The sequence below is a fragment of the Egretta garzetta genome, unplaced genomic scaffold (genome assembly GCF_000687185.1).
Source record: "Egretta garzetta isolate BGI_Z169 unplaced genomic scaffold, ASM68718v1 scaffold329, whole genome shotgun sequence".
In the NCBI taxonomy this organism is placed as follows: Eukaryota; Metazoa; Chordata; class Aves; order Pelecaniformes; family Ardeidae; genus Egretta; species Egretta garzetta.
Genome location: NW_009269999.1, coordinates 830269 through 848429, shown reverse-complemented (window position 1 = coordinate 848429; position 18161 = coordinate 830269). Strand labels below are relative to the sequence as shown.

General features: G+C 40.8%; 2 protein-coding genes across 2 annotated transcripts; one reads left to right on the top strand and one right to left on the bottom strand.

The window, feature by feature from the left end:
- Positions 1-293: 293 nt before the first annotated feature.
- On the top strand, positions 294-1901 carry RAG2 (recombination activating 2). The gene has a single exon (XM_035902963.1). It carries the CDS (start codon positions 294-296, stop codon positions 1899-1901), a length of 1608 nt encoding a protein of 535 aa, XP_035758856.1.
- An 8149-nt stretch (positions 1902-10050) lies between these two features.
- Positions 10051-13161, bottom strand: RAG1 (recombination activating 1). Its single transcript, XM_009647552.1, has one exon. It carries the CDS (start codon positions 13159-13161, stop codon positions 10051-10053), a length of 3111 nt encoding a protein of 1036 aa, XP_009645847.1.
- Positions 13162-18161: the final 5000 nt, after the last annotated feature.

Genomic DNA, 18161 nt, shown 5'->3' with positions numbered 1-18161 from the left:
GGGGAGGTCGCCCCAGCGCAGAGCTGCGGGGGGCGGCCCGGGGGCCACACGGAGGAGTGTTCGGGGTTTAGGTGCTAACGGGCCATAGTTTGTACAAAATCCCGCGGAACTGCTACACAGCTCTTGCTTGATTCATGAAGGCCCTAGTTGCAGGAAAGGGTCCTGGGGTCTCAGTGTGAACTGAGGTGCAACTATAGTACGATTTATTCGAGTACTGTTACACAACTCTCATAGGGTCTGAAGCATATTTTATCCATTTGTTCTGTGTTTTTTTCTCAGGTATTTACCACAGTATGTCCCAGTCAGCAGACCAAATGTCTCTGCAGATGATATCAACCATCAGTAATTCGTCCTTGCTTCAGCCGGGCTTCTCTCTCCTGAATTTTGATGGGCATGTTTTCTTTTTTGGGCAGAAAGGATGGCCAAAGAGATCCTGTCCCACTGGTGTTTTCCTCCTTGATATAAAGCAGAGTGACCTCAAAATGAAACCTGCCTTCTTCTCCAAAGACTCCTGTTACCTCCCCCCTCTCCGCTACCCTGCTCTTTGCACACTCAGAGGCAACGCGGGGTCTGATGAGTACCAGTATATCATCCATGGTGGCAAAACACCTAACAATGACCTTTCTGATAAGATTTACATTATTAGTCTGGTAAGCAAAAATAGCAAGAAAACCACGTTCCAATGCGTTGAGAAAGACCTGGGGGGAGATGTCCCTGAAGCTAGATATGGGCATACAATTAATGTGGTTCACAGCAGGGGAAAAAGCATGAGTGTTGTATTTGGAGGGAGATCATACACTCCTCTTGCACAAAGAACCACTGAAAAATGGAACAGCGTAGTTGACTGTTTGCCATCTGTGTTTCTCATTGATTTTGAGTTTGGATGCTGTACGTCATACATACTTCCAGAGCTTCAAGATGGACTTTCTTTCCATGTTTCAGTTGCCAGAAATGATACAGTCTACATTTTGGGAGGCCATTCGCTTCAAAATAACACCAGGTCCCCCAGTCTGTATAAGCTAAAAGTAGATCTCCCCCTGGGCAGCCCAGCCGTGACTTGCAGCATCTTGCCAGGAGGGATATCTGTGTCAAGTGCTATAGTGACTCAAACTGGTGATACGGAATTTGTCCTTGTTGGGGGCTACCAGTCTGACAGTCAGAAACGGTTGGTGTGTAACACCATAGTTCTGGAAGATAATAAGATAGAGATTGTTGAAAGGGTGAGCCCGGACTGGACACCAGATATTAAACACTGCAGGATGTGGTTTGGCTGTGATATGGGCAAAGGGTCTGTATTGCTTGGCATTCCAGGGGCCAACAAACAGTTAATCTCGGATGCAAACTACTTCTACATTTTGAGATGCAAAGGAGCAGAAGAGGACAAGGAGGAAGAACTGACAGCACAAATTTGCAGTCAGACATCAACCGAAGACCCTGGAGACTCCACTCCATTTGAAGATTCGGAAGAGTTTTGTTTTAGTGCTGAAGCCAATAGCTTTGATGCTGATGATACTGACACTTACAATGAAGATGATGAAGAAGATGAATCAGAAACGGGCTACTGGATCACCTGCTCTGCCAGTTGCAATATTGACATTAACACCTGGGTCCCTTTCTATTCAACAGAACTCAACAAGCCTGCAATGATCCTGTGTTCCAGTGGGACTGGCCACTGGGTCCACGCGCAATGTATGGATCTCTCAGAGAGCATGCTCATACGTCTCTCAGAAGCAAATGTCAAGTACTTCTGCAATGAGCATGTTGACCTTAATAAAGGGCTACAAACTCCCAAAAAGGTGGTGCGCCTGAAAAAGCAACCTATGAAACCATTGCGCAAAAAGACAGCCATGAAGTTAACAACACCCACGAAAAAGTCCTTTCTTCGGAGATTGTTTGAATAGATTTACACTGCTGATTTTTATTCACCTGGGAGGAAGTGAAATCACAGTCAGAGAGAGCTCATAATGGTTGAAACAGAATGGGTTATTGGAGCTTGAAGAGATCTCTTTATTTAATTTATTTCAATTATCTCAATACTTGGGTTACATTTCAAAGCTCATTAGTTTATTTTGTCTCTTTTTTGTATTTTTGTAATATTTGGATAGGATCCCTATCATAGAGGGCATTGTGCAAACAAACAGCTAGATACTGGTAACTTTGTGCTGTATTTTGTGCTATAACTTACTCCCCAGTTATCCCCAGTGAGTTTAATGGAACTGCCGGTAGTATAAGACATTATCCCATGTACTCAGTGGTGTTAGCATCTTTCCATAAAGAACATTATATTACCCATTTTAATTTTTTGTCTTAGTGAGTAGGTCTAGAAATATTTGGCCTAATTTATAACTGCATTACTCCAATTTTATGTTTGTGTAATGAAATAGAATTAGACTAATTACTCTGGTTTTAAACTAAAGTGGTAGCTTAAGTCCCTTGTGTCAGAAATAATGAAATATTCAGACACTGAAGGTCAGTTTTCTTCAGGGACTTCCATTATGGAAAGCTTACATATGGATCATTTAATTCTGGATAATTCATTTTTTATTTTGGGAGGTACTGAATGATTTTATGTCAGTTTTGGCTACAGTTGTGGAATACCATCTCATAGTAAAAATCAAATTGCTTTTTTAAACCACTGTGCTCAACAACTGCTTTGTGTTTGCATTTTAAAAAATCTAGTAAGTTAATAAAGTTTATAATAAAAATGACTGCTTTTTTTTTCACCTGCTCATGAGGTAAATCGAACACTGTAAATCCTGAAGTCTACGAAAGGACAGCATGTGTGCTTGGGAGGTCCATCTGAAGACTGATAAGGGGTCTAGCTTCACAGCCGCCCCATGCTGTGAGCTCCCATTGACTTCAGAAGAAGTTCCTTCTCATGAACAGGACTTTTATCATTTACTCCAGGTCCCCCACTACTCATATCTTTGCTTTCCCAGGGTGACTGTGTAGAGTGTGAAAGCTTAAAAGTGCAGGCTGTAGCTCAGAGTGACTCATGGAGCCAGTGGAGCATTGTGAGGGTGGAAACAAATGCAGCCGGCTGCTCAAAGCACAAGAAGATTGGGTTCAGATTGAAAAGGACATTGTCAAGGTTGAATAGCCCAAGAGTTTACTAACTTTTGTGGATTCTTTTATTGGCTATTTGTAAAGCCTCATCATTCTTGACTTTATTTTTTATTTTTATTACTGCTCCAAACACCTTTTCAAAAAATCAATACCATCAGCTCAACTTTTGTGAGCCAACAATAATAGCTGAGTACTCACAGTCCAGCTCCCATGCTGGACCCCTGAATAAAAAGGAAGAACAGGAGCAGCTGTCAGCCATTTGATCACTTTGTGCAGACCCTGAGCAGACACCCTGTTACCAAGCAGCCCGTGTAGCACAGCATTCCTGTCAACACGGATGTGTATGCACAGTACTCCCCTTAAAGCCTTCACAACTCAAGTCAACAGGGGAAAAAGTAAGGCACAACCACACAAAGTTTCCATTTCCAACCTTTTCATGTGCTGAGGGAGGTTATAGTTTGGGTAGAGCTTGTGAATGGGAAGTACATCACCCTGACTCCCCTCTCACCAGTTTGATATTGGTAGGAATTTATAGATTTCAATGCCGGCTTCCTGTTTCCTTTGTCATGAGACTTTACCTAAGTTCAGGGTATACAGTGCTGTATGTTTTTCCAATGAATAAATCAATATCATGCCTATGTAAAGTCCCTTCAAACTGGTGAAATTCAGTAGTCAGCATCCCCTTTTGTATGTTAGTCATGGGTCTTACTCAGCTGAATTGTCATTAAAATATGCATTCATCATGCACTCTTCATAAACTTCATTTATATCAACCAAAAACCACAGCAAAATTAAAGCCGCACCATCACAACACCAACTAAGGTGGACAACACAACTCCACCCCTTGTAGCTTCACCATTTTACAACAATAAATTACTCCCCACAGTTCTTGAACTCCCTGGCCATATCCAGTCCAAGTTTTTGCCTATTACCTTTCCCAATGACTGTCATTATCTCAAGTTCCTCAGAACCCACATTGTGTGACAAATTTGTCTGCTAGTGCAAACAAATAAAAGAATGGAAACATTTTCCAAAGGGAAGGCTCCATACTGGCCTAGCAGAAATGACATTCAGCCTAAGATAAAGCCTGGTGGCTCAGGCACTGATGATGTGGTATGTTGGGAGCATCTCTTGAGTTTCCAGAATGGATTCCTGCAAGCTGCAGGGACTCCCTGAGGCCCTAGGAGCCAAGAGCAGGTACGGTCAGCATGTGGCAAGCCACAAGCACACATTGACGCCCCTTCCAATTCTTACCTGAATTGTTCTTTACTTCAAAGCTGTGGCTATGAAAAAAGCAATTCACAGTCAGACGTTACAATATTCCTCATCAGGTCCATAATGTTAGTGTATTGTATGTTTGACCTGTGCTTTTTTAAAATGTATGGTTTATTTCAGTAGGAGGGAGAAAGTGCTCGGTCAAACCATGTCCCAGCCTCACAGTGAAGGGCAGGACAAGCAGCATTAAATCACAGCTCAGAAACTGCAGGAAGAGGAAATAGAAGTAAAATATAATATTCCAAAGGACTGAAACATAAAGAGATATATGAACATCAGCCCATAAAGAAGACACTTGATAAGGTATGAAAGACTGCAGAAAGTACCTAATTCCCTGATAATTCTGATGACACTTTTGAGTCATGTACTCGTTAGAGCATTGATTGTCTTCAAAACCAGCTAATCAATACAAGATGTTTCTTCCCCAGGCAGGTTAGAATTAGAAGATAAAATTAAGTAGATATGAGTGCAGAAGTAAATCTCCATTGTATTTGTATCCAACTGACCTACGTGTTTTGTAACCACAACAAGCAGCATCATGGTTCCCAGCCACATTTTAGTAACACTATGTTGTTATTATCAGCTTTTACAAGAATAATATATGGATTTTACTACTATTGAATGGTGCTTGGACCTTGAAGTACCTGATTAATCTACAGTAAGGGCACAGCACAAACTTCAGTGGTGGCACTAAAGCATGTGTCATAGTTCAGAGTGACTCATTGCACCAACAGACCCTTAAAAGGAGTAGAAATAATGTAACGGGGAGCCCAAAGCAAAAGTGAAAGACTGAATTCAGATTGAAAAGGAATCTGTGAAGTTATTTACCACTATACTCAATGTATTAAAGACAGAAGGACTGGCTTACTTCTCTTTTTTTCGTAATTGGTGGCTACAGCTCCCTCCATATTTGATTTCCCAGCCCGTCCCATTTCAAACAAGACTAACTTCTGGGAAGGGCTTGAGCAACAGCCTCTGAAAATCAAACTCCAATTTGGTGTCTCTACCAGATCTTTGAAAATTGTTACACTGAAGCCCATTTTTTATTTGTATACGCAGAAGAACAGGACACTGGCCCGTGTGCAGGACGTCCTTCAGGCGGTAGTTATTGTGTATTCCCTTGTCCACTGGCTCAGCATGCCCATCTTCAGAGGAAGATCTGGGCATTGAAAACATACCTCTTGACCTCTCTGCCGAAGCTTCTAGAAAAGATGCTTATCACATCCTTGCTTTTTATATGTGTCTTTTTGTGTTAATGACAATATTAAGCTTGATGCAGAAGGCTCCCACACTTAGGAGGTACAGCTGGTCAGCGGTTTGAAAATTATGCCACATTCAGTCACCTAAACAGTACTCTGAAGAAGAGCTGTGACAAGGCCTCATTATTCTTCATCTGATCCCGATTCTAATAGGAATACATGGAAAGTAATATTCAGTCAGTTATTACAGATTTAGGAATAAAGGAGTCAAATCATCCTAATTTACAGGAAACTCTCTGAGGCTTGTTTCTTTGTTTTGTATGGGTTCTGTTTTTTCCATCCAACATCTTTTATTCAAGGTCAGCTGAAAGAACTAAGTTGGTGATACAAAGTCCAGCAATTAGGTGTCTAATTACCTGATTGCACAAGGAAATCAGGTAGCCTAATTTGCTTATCATTAATTCCATCCAAACCAGTTGGTTTACATAAGTCTTTTGACCCTGAGATATCATTGCGGGGAAGAAAGAAAGATTTTCAGAAGTGGAATAAAAGGAAGCTACAAATCATGAACTGAAAGGTAGATTGGAACTAATCTTTGCAGCTCAGTCTACAACGAGGAGCCAAAATTTGATGCAAAGGATGCACAGAATCCACTAAAGAGGATTAACATATTAGCATGGGCATAACAGTGCAAGGCTGATTTTAAACAAACACTGGGATGGTATTTGTAAATGAAGCAAAAGCCATTTACAGACTAAATAAAACTGTTTTAAAATAAGTTTAGTTTTCTGTCACTTGCCTGTGAGGAAAGGTGCTGAAAGGACTGCTGAGACTCACAGAGTGATCTTTATTTGTGTTAATTTAGTGATTTCCACAACAGGGCTGGAATAGCAGCTGTTTCTGGGCATTAGAACAGCCTAAGTATGAAAACCATCCACAATTTGAATGAAACGTAAGACTGTTACCGTGAAATTATGTGCACAGTTGAAAAACTGGTAAGAAAAACAAAGCCAGAAACTTAAATTTATTAGACCTTTATTTTGAACAGGTTCCATGAATTAAGAAACTGTAATACAGTAAGAAAAAGTAAAATTATGAAGCCGTGCGGTGAGACAAAGCATAGAACTCTGCGTAGTCAGAAATTAGGATGCTGTAAATATCTAGAATTTGTTTCTGAACTACCTGACTAAAAGTCAAAGCTGATTTGCTTAAAGTGAATAGAATTATTCCCGTGAGGAAAAAAAATAGGTGAGACCAGAATCACGGCTTCTAAAATAGTTCACATAATTTCATAACATGGCAATTCACAATACAAAGCCCTTGAATAAGACAAAACAAACCAAGATACATAATGTGATTGTATAAAAACTACAGTCAATACTATTTCAGAACAAGAAAATTGTTTACCATGAATTACTGAAGGATTTGTACCAAGCATTAGCATAAAAAAGAAAATGCAAAGGTTTGAAAGAGTACCATGAATAAAAGTGTCTCCGTTTTTCTAAAGCCTCTTCCAAATCAAAAAGCTTAAGAACAGACTGGATAACCAAATGATGCACATGTCTGCAGTCAGAATTTGTTTGCCTTCTGATGCATGGCTGTGTGCATGCAGCACTGTTATCTCTCTTTACAAAAGCTTTGCTTTCAGGTACCTACTCTTTCAGTGCTGTTTGTTCTAACGAGTTCAAAACTCAAAGGGAGTCTCTTGATTTACAAAAGATGTCAACGATGGGGAAAAAGAGGATTAAACTAGATTCAGGTCTAAAGAGAAGAAAAAAAAAAAAATAGTAGTAGTTCTCTGTGTCAGCTATCCTGCCCAGAGTTGGTAGAATGTGAAATGTGTCTTGATGGCTTAATAATATTTCAGAAAAGAATACTTTCACGTGCCACTGCACTCCTCTGTCCCCATCCAGGTTCTCTTCAGCCTGACGAGTTACCCCAGGATATAAGCCTCGTCTTGAGAAATCATACATATATGGATAAAACTTACTCAACCCTTTTGAAGGCAGTGAGACGAATCACTTCCTGTTATATCAGCAGCTTGTTAAAGTGAATTGGGAATTTGAAAATGTCAGCAGAGTCACTGAAATTACATGTGCAAAATGAACAAAGTCTGGTCTGTCACTCCAGTGGCGCATACATATTGCAACGAACGGGTCCAGATTACTTGGGGGTGAAATGCACTCCTGTGCAAAAGGCAGCAAAAACTGTATTTACCACTTAAGTGGAGTGAAAATCACCATGAGGTGAGTCAAGATTGTTAAACTGGGCCCTAGGTTATTCAAGCAGAGTCAAGGATAAAACATAAGGTAATACAGTTGTCCCAAGTATACATACAGAGAAAAAAAGAAGTCTGCAACTATTTGAGTAATGAAATACATGCCGACCAAAAATGCAAACTGTATCTGCATTTACTGCTAAAGGATGCTCTTTATACCTGATATTTATACTCCCTGGAAAACTTGCTGTCTGTATTTATTGGTAAAGAATGATACTTACGTAAAACTGGTATTTACAATCGATGGGAAATACTTGTTTTATTCAAAGAATTGAAAAAAATAAATTAATCTAGAAATGAGCACTCAGTAAATGTAGATGTACATGGTACACCATACAAAAGATGCTGTAGTCCTTATGACAGCTTAGAAAAGTAAATGTTTTAAGTGAAAGGCATTATTTCCAAGTGCAAATTTTGACGTTAGACTATATTTCAAGAAACCATATTAAAACAAAATCCTACATTACAGAATACTTTAAAAATAGATTTTAATTAATAAAATCAAAATAAAGATATAATCAGAATAACACTAATATTTGTACTAATTACTAACACCTAACTATTTTTTCATTGTCCATAAATGGCAAATACCAGACTCTCAAAGATACAGTAAATCACATGAAGAAGATACTAATAAAAAAAACTCAGACTGTTAATTCTTTAAGTTTGTTGTTGACTGACACTCACAAACCAACTTCTGCCCCATCAAAATAAAAACAAAAAGCAGATGCTTTTAGATCCGTGCTTTGATTGTCTCTGCATTTAATCTTGTTTCAGAAATACTACTCCAAACACAGTAATGCCACAGCTACAGGCGCAAATCTGAAAGGCTAAATGATTTCGGGACACCTCAGGTGCTTCTGAGTGTATTTCATTAATATGTAATTGAATGAAATTCATATAATTTTAGTATATGAATACACTTCAGAAAGGCAAATACCACCACCAAAATACTTCATCTAATGTGCTACAGAGGAATGCCACCTAGACATTGCTGTAATAATGTAAAATACAGTATGCAGTAATTTCAGAACAGTCCGTTGCTTTTTAACTAATCTGGTACACCAGCTATCTGTGAGGTTAATAAATATCATTCCTCTTTTACAGATGTGGAAAATGAGACTGTGAGTGTGGTGTATCCCAGGTGTGAAAAAGCTCGGTTTCAGATACAGTTGAAGCACATCAGCAGTAATCAGTGAAATATCCTAATAGAGAAGATCAGAACACTGGCATGTATCTGATCAAGGTAAAATCCATCTCCTGAGAAACCGATCTGCTGTGACTAAAGTCACTTGGTGAAACTGTGGGCCTGCTGGTATTAATGATGATTTACTGGCGACTTCAGTGATGCCAGGAATTCACCCAAGAAAACTCTACTAATACAAATTATACTGAAGTTACCATAGAAATCTAAAATGTTTATGAAGCAACAAGCTACACAGCAGAGCTTGAATGTACTTTGCATAGTGCGATAACCACAAGGCACTGTAAATCCTGATTTAGGAGCACAAGTTTGCATTTTAGAGTAAACAGTCTATGATAAAAATATCTTAAAAACTCCAGCTACCTTTCCTATATCTTCATATAATAAATTTGTATGGTGATACCACCATATGCTCCTAAGCAGTACTACAATATAAATGTTAAATAATAATATTTTTAAAGTTTATGAGATCAAAGTTTGCATCTTTAGTCAGTATTTTATACAAAAATAACTGAACTTTATTCCAAAACAATTACCAAAGTGTCTCACTGATGAATCTTTACTTATAAAAGCCAAAGGACCATCAATAAAATAATCAGCCCCTCTTAAAAAGTAAATAGCAAAATAGTTTTTAAAATGCAAACAGAACAAATAGCCATGCTCCCTTTTTCAGCAACTGTCATAACTCTCCAGAATGATATTCATTCCAAAATACCACTTTATATAAAACCTTGTTTACTTTGGCTTTCTCACTTATAAACAACACACTGAGACCAAAATAAACTGAAGACCCTTCTTTGCAATTTGTTCCTGCTTTCATCTCACATAACAATTGGTAAATGCACCACTGCATTGCCTCTTGGAAACTCCCAACAGACACAACGTTTATTAAACTTCACTCAGCACCTGTACCAGGGAGTGTAAAAATGATCGGTTTTGACTTCCCTGTACCTCTACAGGCCTGAAAAAGAAGCTGCCTCCTTGCAGGAAGACACCATCACAAACCCAACACCAAATGCACTTTACATTTAGAGTTCTGCTGACTCATTGCTTTCCAAGACCTCCAGTGGCAAGGAGTCACCTAAACTATCCTCCGGATCAATGGTGAAGCCCCGGCTTTTTAATGTTTTATGAGCATTCATGAACTTCTGGAGGTACTTAGAGGTATATAGCCAGTGATGCTTCAAGACATCCTCCATCTCATAGCATTTGGACTGCCTGGCATTCATTTTTCGGAACCTCCTAAACAGTTTGTTTCCAGACTCATTTCCTTCACTTGCCCAGGCCCCAATGGACCCATCTCTTTCAATGATTTCAGGAACATGAGCAAGGGTTTTGTGGAAATAATTTGTAATCTTTCCTTCATATCTGTACTTGAACTTTGTAGATAGGAGCTCAGCAAAACGCTGTGAATTGTAGCTATACTGGCACAGCAATTCTGGACACTCCTTGGCAGGGCATGAAGATCGCCAGACTGGCTTCATCTTCAGGTAAAGGTCCATTAGTTCTTTCAGTGCTTGATGCCTTTCCTCACACTTTATTAATTCACATACCGCCTCTACTGTCTCTTTTGACATGAGCTTTCTAGCAAAATTTCCACTCATCCTCATCATAGGCTTCAAGTTAATCTTCTTCCTGAGGTGTTTGTCAAGAGTCAACTGCCACCTCTTCCTCTCCTCTTTAGACACATCAGGATTCTTGTAAACTTCACCAATCTCCATCTGAAAAATCCGGTAGAATTCTGTTGCGTTGCCAATGTCGCAATGCAACGCATCTATGGAGGGAACAGTCTCAATAAAAGGTTTGGCTGAAACACCCTTCACTCTGTCACGGAGCTCATCAACAGATTCGTGATATGGGTTGGATCTCCATATTTCATATCGCTCCAGATTTTCAGCATGACTTCTGGTTATGGAGTGGAAGACCAAATTCTGGGACGCCTCCAGGCGAGTTGCGTCACACAGGGTACAAATGTAAGTGGAACCTGAGGCCTCCAGCCCTTCCACTTCCCTCACAAGTTTCTCATCATATCCTGTACCCCTGAAGATGAATTTGAATGTTCTCAGGATGCCTCCCATTTCAAGTAGCAGTTCACTGTTTTTCATAGCCTCTCTTTCTGCTATGAGGGGGCTCAGGATAGCCGTCAGAGTTTCGTGATCTGATTCGTCAGCCAGCATAAGGCACAAGGGCTTGCAACACAACTCTGAATTGGGCTTTACTTCTTCAAAGATCCTCTTGCTTTCATTCCCATGTGCTATAGCAATGTTCATGACTGTGAAAGAAAAGCGAACAGCCTTCTCTGGGACAGCAGGCCCACTTCCATGCTTCTCGCTGACATCTCCCATTCCATCACAGGACTCTTTTACTACCACAGTGAAGGGACCGTTCAAATAGTCATCCAGGTTTTTTTCTTTCATGCCTTCCAAGATCTCCTCCTCCATGTCCTTTAAGGCACAAACCAAGGCTGCATCATATCGAAATCTCTTTGCTATTGTGTCTACTGGGTAGTCATCAATTGAGAGTGGCAATCCTGATAGTCCATCTATAATTCCCACTTCTGTGTTAGTGGATACATTTTTCAAGGGAGGTTTCCACTCAAATGGATGATAACCTGGTAGGAGGGCTTTCTCAGCATTACGAAGAGCATGCAAAGGCTGGAAGATCTGCCTCCCAGTGACGGCTTTTACTGTTCTATACATTTTATGATATTGGCTACAGCTGAGAAACGTGTTGACTCGGATTGCCAGGCAGACAGCAGGGTGAAGTCCAGATCCCCTCCCTTGCATTATAGCCTCCAATTCATCTGCTTGTCTGTGTTCATTTTTTGCTCTTAAAGCTAGCAGGAACAAAGTCATGCATACAGCCTTTATATCACCACCCTCTTCTTTCTCAGCAAAAGCCTTGACTTGACGTTTCAGTTCTCTCAGACGATGTTTCTGAGCTCTCCTGGTCAAAGTCAGGAGATGCTGCCTTGGTCGGCCACCTTTATTTATGTGACTGTAGAGCTCTCTATCTTTCATCTCCTTGTGGCTGGAGAGGTGTTGGCCATATTTTCCATGCAAGACCTCTTCATCACATTCCTTCACAGGGCATCTTATACCCAGGTTATCAAGGATGTTCAGGAAGGATTTCACTGGGGTTACCAGATCAGTAGGGAAGCAAGGATACCAGCAGGAGGGGCAATAGCTGCCCATAACCTTGATACATTTAAGGATGCAAGTTCTGCAAAACAAGTGTCTACATGTTGTTTCCACTGGATCTGCCAAAATATGCTCACAGATCTGGCACGAGATGGATTTAATGAAATCTACTGGGTAATCAACTGCAAGTAGCTTGGTGCTGAGATGTGTGTTCTTGCAATTGACAATCTCTTTCATTAAATTTTTGTTGTTTATCTGTGCTTGGTTCTTTACACCTCTGTTTATTCGAGCACGTTCTGCAATAGTCTTCACACGTTTGCCGTGTTGTACACTGGGTGGCTGGCTTTTTCTCTTGACTCCCTGACTGATAGTGTGGCACACATCACAGTTTGGGGAGTGGGGTTGCCACTCCATAATGCTGTTTCTAGGAAAATATACTTCACATGGAGTATTACTGAATTTTCTATGGATAATACTCCAGCAGTTGTGGCAAAATCGAGTGGGGTGGATAGTATCAACATCCCCTCGCACATCAATCTTAAAAACCTTAGCGATAAGATCTGGCCAAGAGGTTGCTTTTTTCTCTTTCTTTCTCAGAAGCCACAGAGTTTCATCATCCACTGGCCCGTGCACTGGATGAGTTCTCTTGTAACAGTCAGTTTTAAATGAAACTCCACAGATGCGGCAAAGTTGTTTCAGATTGTTCTGATGAGCTTTATTGTCTTGCGTTTTCATGTCATTGGCATCTTTCTCAAGTGTCTGTCTATTGCTCATTAAGTCCATCTTTTCTCCTCTTGGCACTGCTTCATCTTTACACAGTGTGACTTCTTTGTTTGAAGAAGTGACCTCTTCTCCCTGATCTTTGTTTATGTGCTGGCTGTCATCAGAAGGTGGCTTTTTAAATGATCTCACTTTAAACAGCTTGAATTTCCATTCAGAAAATTTTGTATACGGATGCTGAATTTCTTCGGGCAGGTCCATTTGTGATATTACTGACATCTGCAATCTGACAGAAATCAGACCACCTGAGAAAGAGAAAGAAGCTGTAAGTTAGCTTATCTTCCAAAATCAATAATAATGCCATGTTTTTTAATAGAACAGTTATAATTACTTTAACTAAGAATTGCTTTGAAAGTGAGTCACTCGTCCAAGACACCTACTGAATAGAGAGGCCCAGATGTGGCTGTCCACTCAGTATCTCAGATAAGTACTAGAACGTGTTTTGACTTTGATCCTGAGGCGTCCACATGTCTATTATATCATCAGTGCACCTTAACACAAAGCCATTAGTCATCTGGTGTGAATATCCAAATCTGCACCTTCCTTCTTATACCTGACTGAGCTTACTATAAGTAAAGCTACTATAGACAACAGAATTACATTCTGAAAATTTGGTGACTTTTTTATAGGAAACTGAACTCGATTGGTGTCTGAAAGAATTTTTTTCTGCCTCATGCTATATTATCTAAATCAGCAAGACCACTGCTCTCACACCACTTGTTAGTCCTTGATCTGATCTGAAGTGTCTGTCTAATACATGCCATTCTACATGGGCAGAGGAACATGTACTACTCGATCCCAGTGTAGACTTTATTCAGGCCCCAATTTTGTGAGGTACTTTAGCATGTGCTTCATGAATGCGAGCAGCTGCATTAAAGCACGAGGAGTATATCCTCTGTTGATGCAAAGTGCTATAGTTCCCTGGACTCTAAAGGAGATATAACAATTTATACTGGCTGCGGATTTGCTCTAGAGAGAATATACATTGTAAGTTAGTCATCTGTTTAAGTACACTGCTGAGAACTCTCTCTCTCTCTCCCTGTAGGGATTACTGGTACTGGAAAGCTGAAAATGTCTGTTCAAATTTGACCCCAATTTTAGCTTTCATAGAGATGTGGCCAAAAGTAATATCAATGTGGTTGCCATGGAAATATGGTATTGTACTAAAATAAATACAAGACGCTCACCTCAGACACTGAAACTTTTTGCTACTGCATCAGACTTAGGAAACAAAATTGTGTAGAAACAACAACAGAAGTGACTAACCTATTTTTCATTAACTGGCTATAAGAAGTGCACAAAGTAAACAAGCAGTATGGAGAAGATTCAGTAATGTTTTCTGATTTATTTTGGTTTTACTGATCTGGTTGGTGTGAGTAATAAAAATGAGGAAAACTATACATTACAATTACATGCTAGAACTAGAAATTATGTGGGTATGGCTGTGGTTTCTTTAACTGATTATATCACCACTTAGCAATTCACATAACTTGCTATAAATGTCAGTTCAGTGTCTGTTCAGAAGGTGTCCTTCATAAGAAATACATCCAAGTCATGGTCTAAAGTCATGATGCCCAGGGTGTTTCTGATATTATTTCATTTATAACCTTTCAATAAAGCATCATTTCAGTACAGTCTTTCAGAGTCCATTGGGAAAGGACTGCATGCTTTGGTTAAGTTCCAGATCCAGAATGACATATCAGTCTACTCAGCTCTTTCCTTACAGCTGTGTTTAACTTCAAAATCATTTGTTAGGCCTTGGCAACTAAAATTTAGGTTTGGGTTTTTTTCCCAGCTTCTCTTCATTTCGTCCCACTGAGAACAAGCTGCCCATACCGCTGTCCCCATCTGCCTGCATTGCTCTGTCCAGCTGCCTATACTGCTAAATAACTCTGTCTGCACTGCAGTCCCCTGCTGTCCATCACCGATCCAGCCTGGCAACGTGCTTGCTTGTATTCTGCTGTTCATAGATCTGAGATGTGCAGCTGTGCCCAGATGTATTCAGAGCATTCCTACTGTCTCGCTTTCTTGGCTGCATCCTGTGGCAGACTTGGTAAAATCTATCCACTGAGCAATAACCTGTTTGCCCCTGAATAGTCCTGTGTTCCTATCACCTGCAGAGTAATTGCATAGTTAGTTGCCCTGTACTGTCCGCAGATCCCTTTCTTCTACATAACATCCTATGCAATTTTGTGCAATTTCACCATCTCCAGCAGCACCTTCAGAATCTCTTAAACCATGAGCTATGCCTCCTCAGGGCAGTATCTAAGCCATTGTAAAGAAACAGCCAGCACCGAGTACATTTAGAGCAAAATATTTAATATTTTCTCTACTTTTCTAATGCTTTGACTAAATGCCACTGTAGTGCCATACTCATCTCCAAACCCTAACTCTTGCTATTAATTGCCAACTCCAATGAATTAGACAGGGTTTACCCCTGCTAAAGAAAAGTTCAAGCATTCTTTTCTTTTTTGCTCTTTCATTGAACATGCCCTGGAAGAAATGAATGACGAAGAAGCCCTTTCAGGTCACACGACCTTTGCCTTCTGCAGTAGATAATTGTTGCCAACGGGCTACTCATCAAACACTTTGAATTGCCTAGCTCCCAGGCAGTGGAGATTTCAGCAGCTCTCTTGGGAGAGCTAGACATATTCCCAGTACTAGGACTATTTCCTGCTACTCATGCTAAATTTGCCTGTGTTCTCTTATTCTAGTTGGGGGTCACACTGAACAATCTTTCTTCTCCCTGCCTACCCCACTCAGATTCGTACGGAGTGAACCCAAGGCGTGAACCCGAGGCGTGAACCCCCAGCCGTGTTTATTTAATCAGCTGTGACAGCTGTGTTCAGTATCACCTCTTTTTATCTTAGAAAGGGAAAAGAAATCCCTTTTCTTCCCAGATCACAATATTTCATACATTTCTGAAGACAAGCAAGATTGCAATACTTTTACTCGCATCAGAGAAGACCTTGCTTTATAGATAGTCTCACCAAAATGAACAGAATAACATCTGAGGTGAGGAAGCACACATAGAATAAAATCATTGACCTGCACATTAAACCAGGAAAAGGAACCAACACTTGGATGTCCTACAAGCATCTGGGATGCTGTCATTAGAACTGCCAGCCTACCTTTAGCTCACTGTCAGTTTGTAGAGCTGCTGCTATGTCTGCCCAGTTTGCTCCAAGTGTCAAGCCTGCTTGCTCTCTCTCCTGCGTGCTCTGCTCTTTCTGTGTTCCCTCTGCTCTTTAAAGACACTGCAGTGCTGTTTATCTCACTTATCCCTGTCCCTCTGAGCTCCCAGTACCACCCTGGTGCTAACCACAGGTTACTTCAACTAAACACAATACAAAACTCAAATCCAGGTGGCACCTGGCAATTCATGAGGCTTAACCACAAAATTCTTATAAACAAGGTCTTCTTGTGTGAGACTCCTGGGCTCTGAGATAAGTATGCAGGCTCTCTCTGAGGAGCACCTGCACTGTTTTTTAACATAAAGTTTTGCATTTGGCTTTTAGTAGGGCCAGCAGTGACAAGACAAGGGGTAATGGTTTTAAACTAAACCAGGGTGGGTTTAGACTAGATATAAGGAAGAAATTCTTTACAATGAGGGTGGTGAAACACTGGAACAGGTTGCCCAGAGAGGTAGTGGAGGCCCCATCCCTGGAAACATTCAAGGCCAGGTTGGATGGGGCTCTGAGCAACCTGATCTAGTTAGCAGTGTCCCTGCTCCTGCAGGGGGGTTGGACTAGATGACCTCTAGGGGTCCCTTCCAACCCAAAACATTCTATGATTCTATGATTCTTTGTAGGTTCAGAGCTGGTTTCTTCACTGTTAACTCTCAAAGAGGAGAACCTGGTGTCTGGTCACACCACTGTACCACATCACAGCTATTTCATTAAAGGCCAATGGCCTGCTTCCTCAAGTCAACAGCAGACAAGCTTCTGGGGTTTGGATGAATTGACAACAGGGATCACAACATGTCCTTTCTTCTGATACCAGTATTTAATTTTCAAGGGTATTACCTCTTTGGTGATGTACATCTGGGATCTTGAAGGCCCTGGGCAGGGAGGACAAAACAACAATATAAAAGCTAGCTATATACGTATTGAGTAATTGGTAGATACTATAGTAGGTATAGGCCACAGGTGGCCACAAACAGTGGGCAATAGAGTATCTTTTCTGGCGAAGCCCAGCTGAACACCCATGCTTAGTTTCCACAGAGCAACTGTCTCAAAAACTAACTCAGAGTGGAAAGAAACCAAATTCTGTCACACAACAGCACCCTGAAATTTTTCAGTCTCCACACGTCACATTGTGCAGAAGTTCTAGTGATCCATCAAGTCCTTCCAAATGTGAACATAAGTTCACACTCCAGAAGTAGGAATCTGCAATAGCAGCATAACTACATAAACACCTACCCAAGCATTTCCCTTTCTCAGAAGACTTTGTGATCCTACAGGACTCAAATCCATTTCCGACTTGCACACTCTTCCCTGACAAGGCGGCTATGAGGGAGGCCACTGTGCTTTCACTGTGGCTCAGGATCTCCCAGGTAATGTGGCTCCTACCTGACAGCGTCTTACACAACACTGATGGCAGCCAGAGGGAAAATCAGCAAAAGTTGTAATATTTGGCATTTGCTATAGCTAAAAGAGGTGAGAGGATTCCCTCTCTGTTATCCACTTTGATATTACAATACTTCAAATTCTTAGAATCATAGAATCATTTAGGTTGTAAAAGACCTTTAAGATCATTGTGTCCAACCATTAACCTAACACTGCCACATCCACCACTAAACCATGTCCCTAAGCACCACATCTACATACCCCCGGGGGGTGGGAACCCACCCCCTCCCCGGGCCAGCCTGTTCCAATGTCTTACAACCCTTCCAGTGAAGAAATTTTTCCTAATATCCAATCTAAACCTCTCTGGAGCAACTTGAGGCCATTTCCTCTTGTCCTATCACTTGCTACTTGGGAGAAGAGACTGACACACACCTTGCTAAAACTTCCTTTGAGGTAGTTGTAGAAGGAGATAAGGTCTCCTCTCAGCCTCCTCTTCTCTAGGCTAAACAATCCCAGTTTCTTCAGCCGCTGCTCATAAGACTTGTGCTCCAAACCCTTCATCAGCTTATTGTCCTTTGGACACGCTCCAGCACCTCAATGTCTTCCTTGTAGTGAGGGGCCCAAACCTGAACACACTATTTGGGGTGCAGC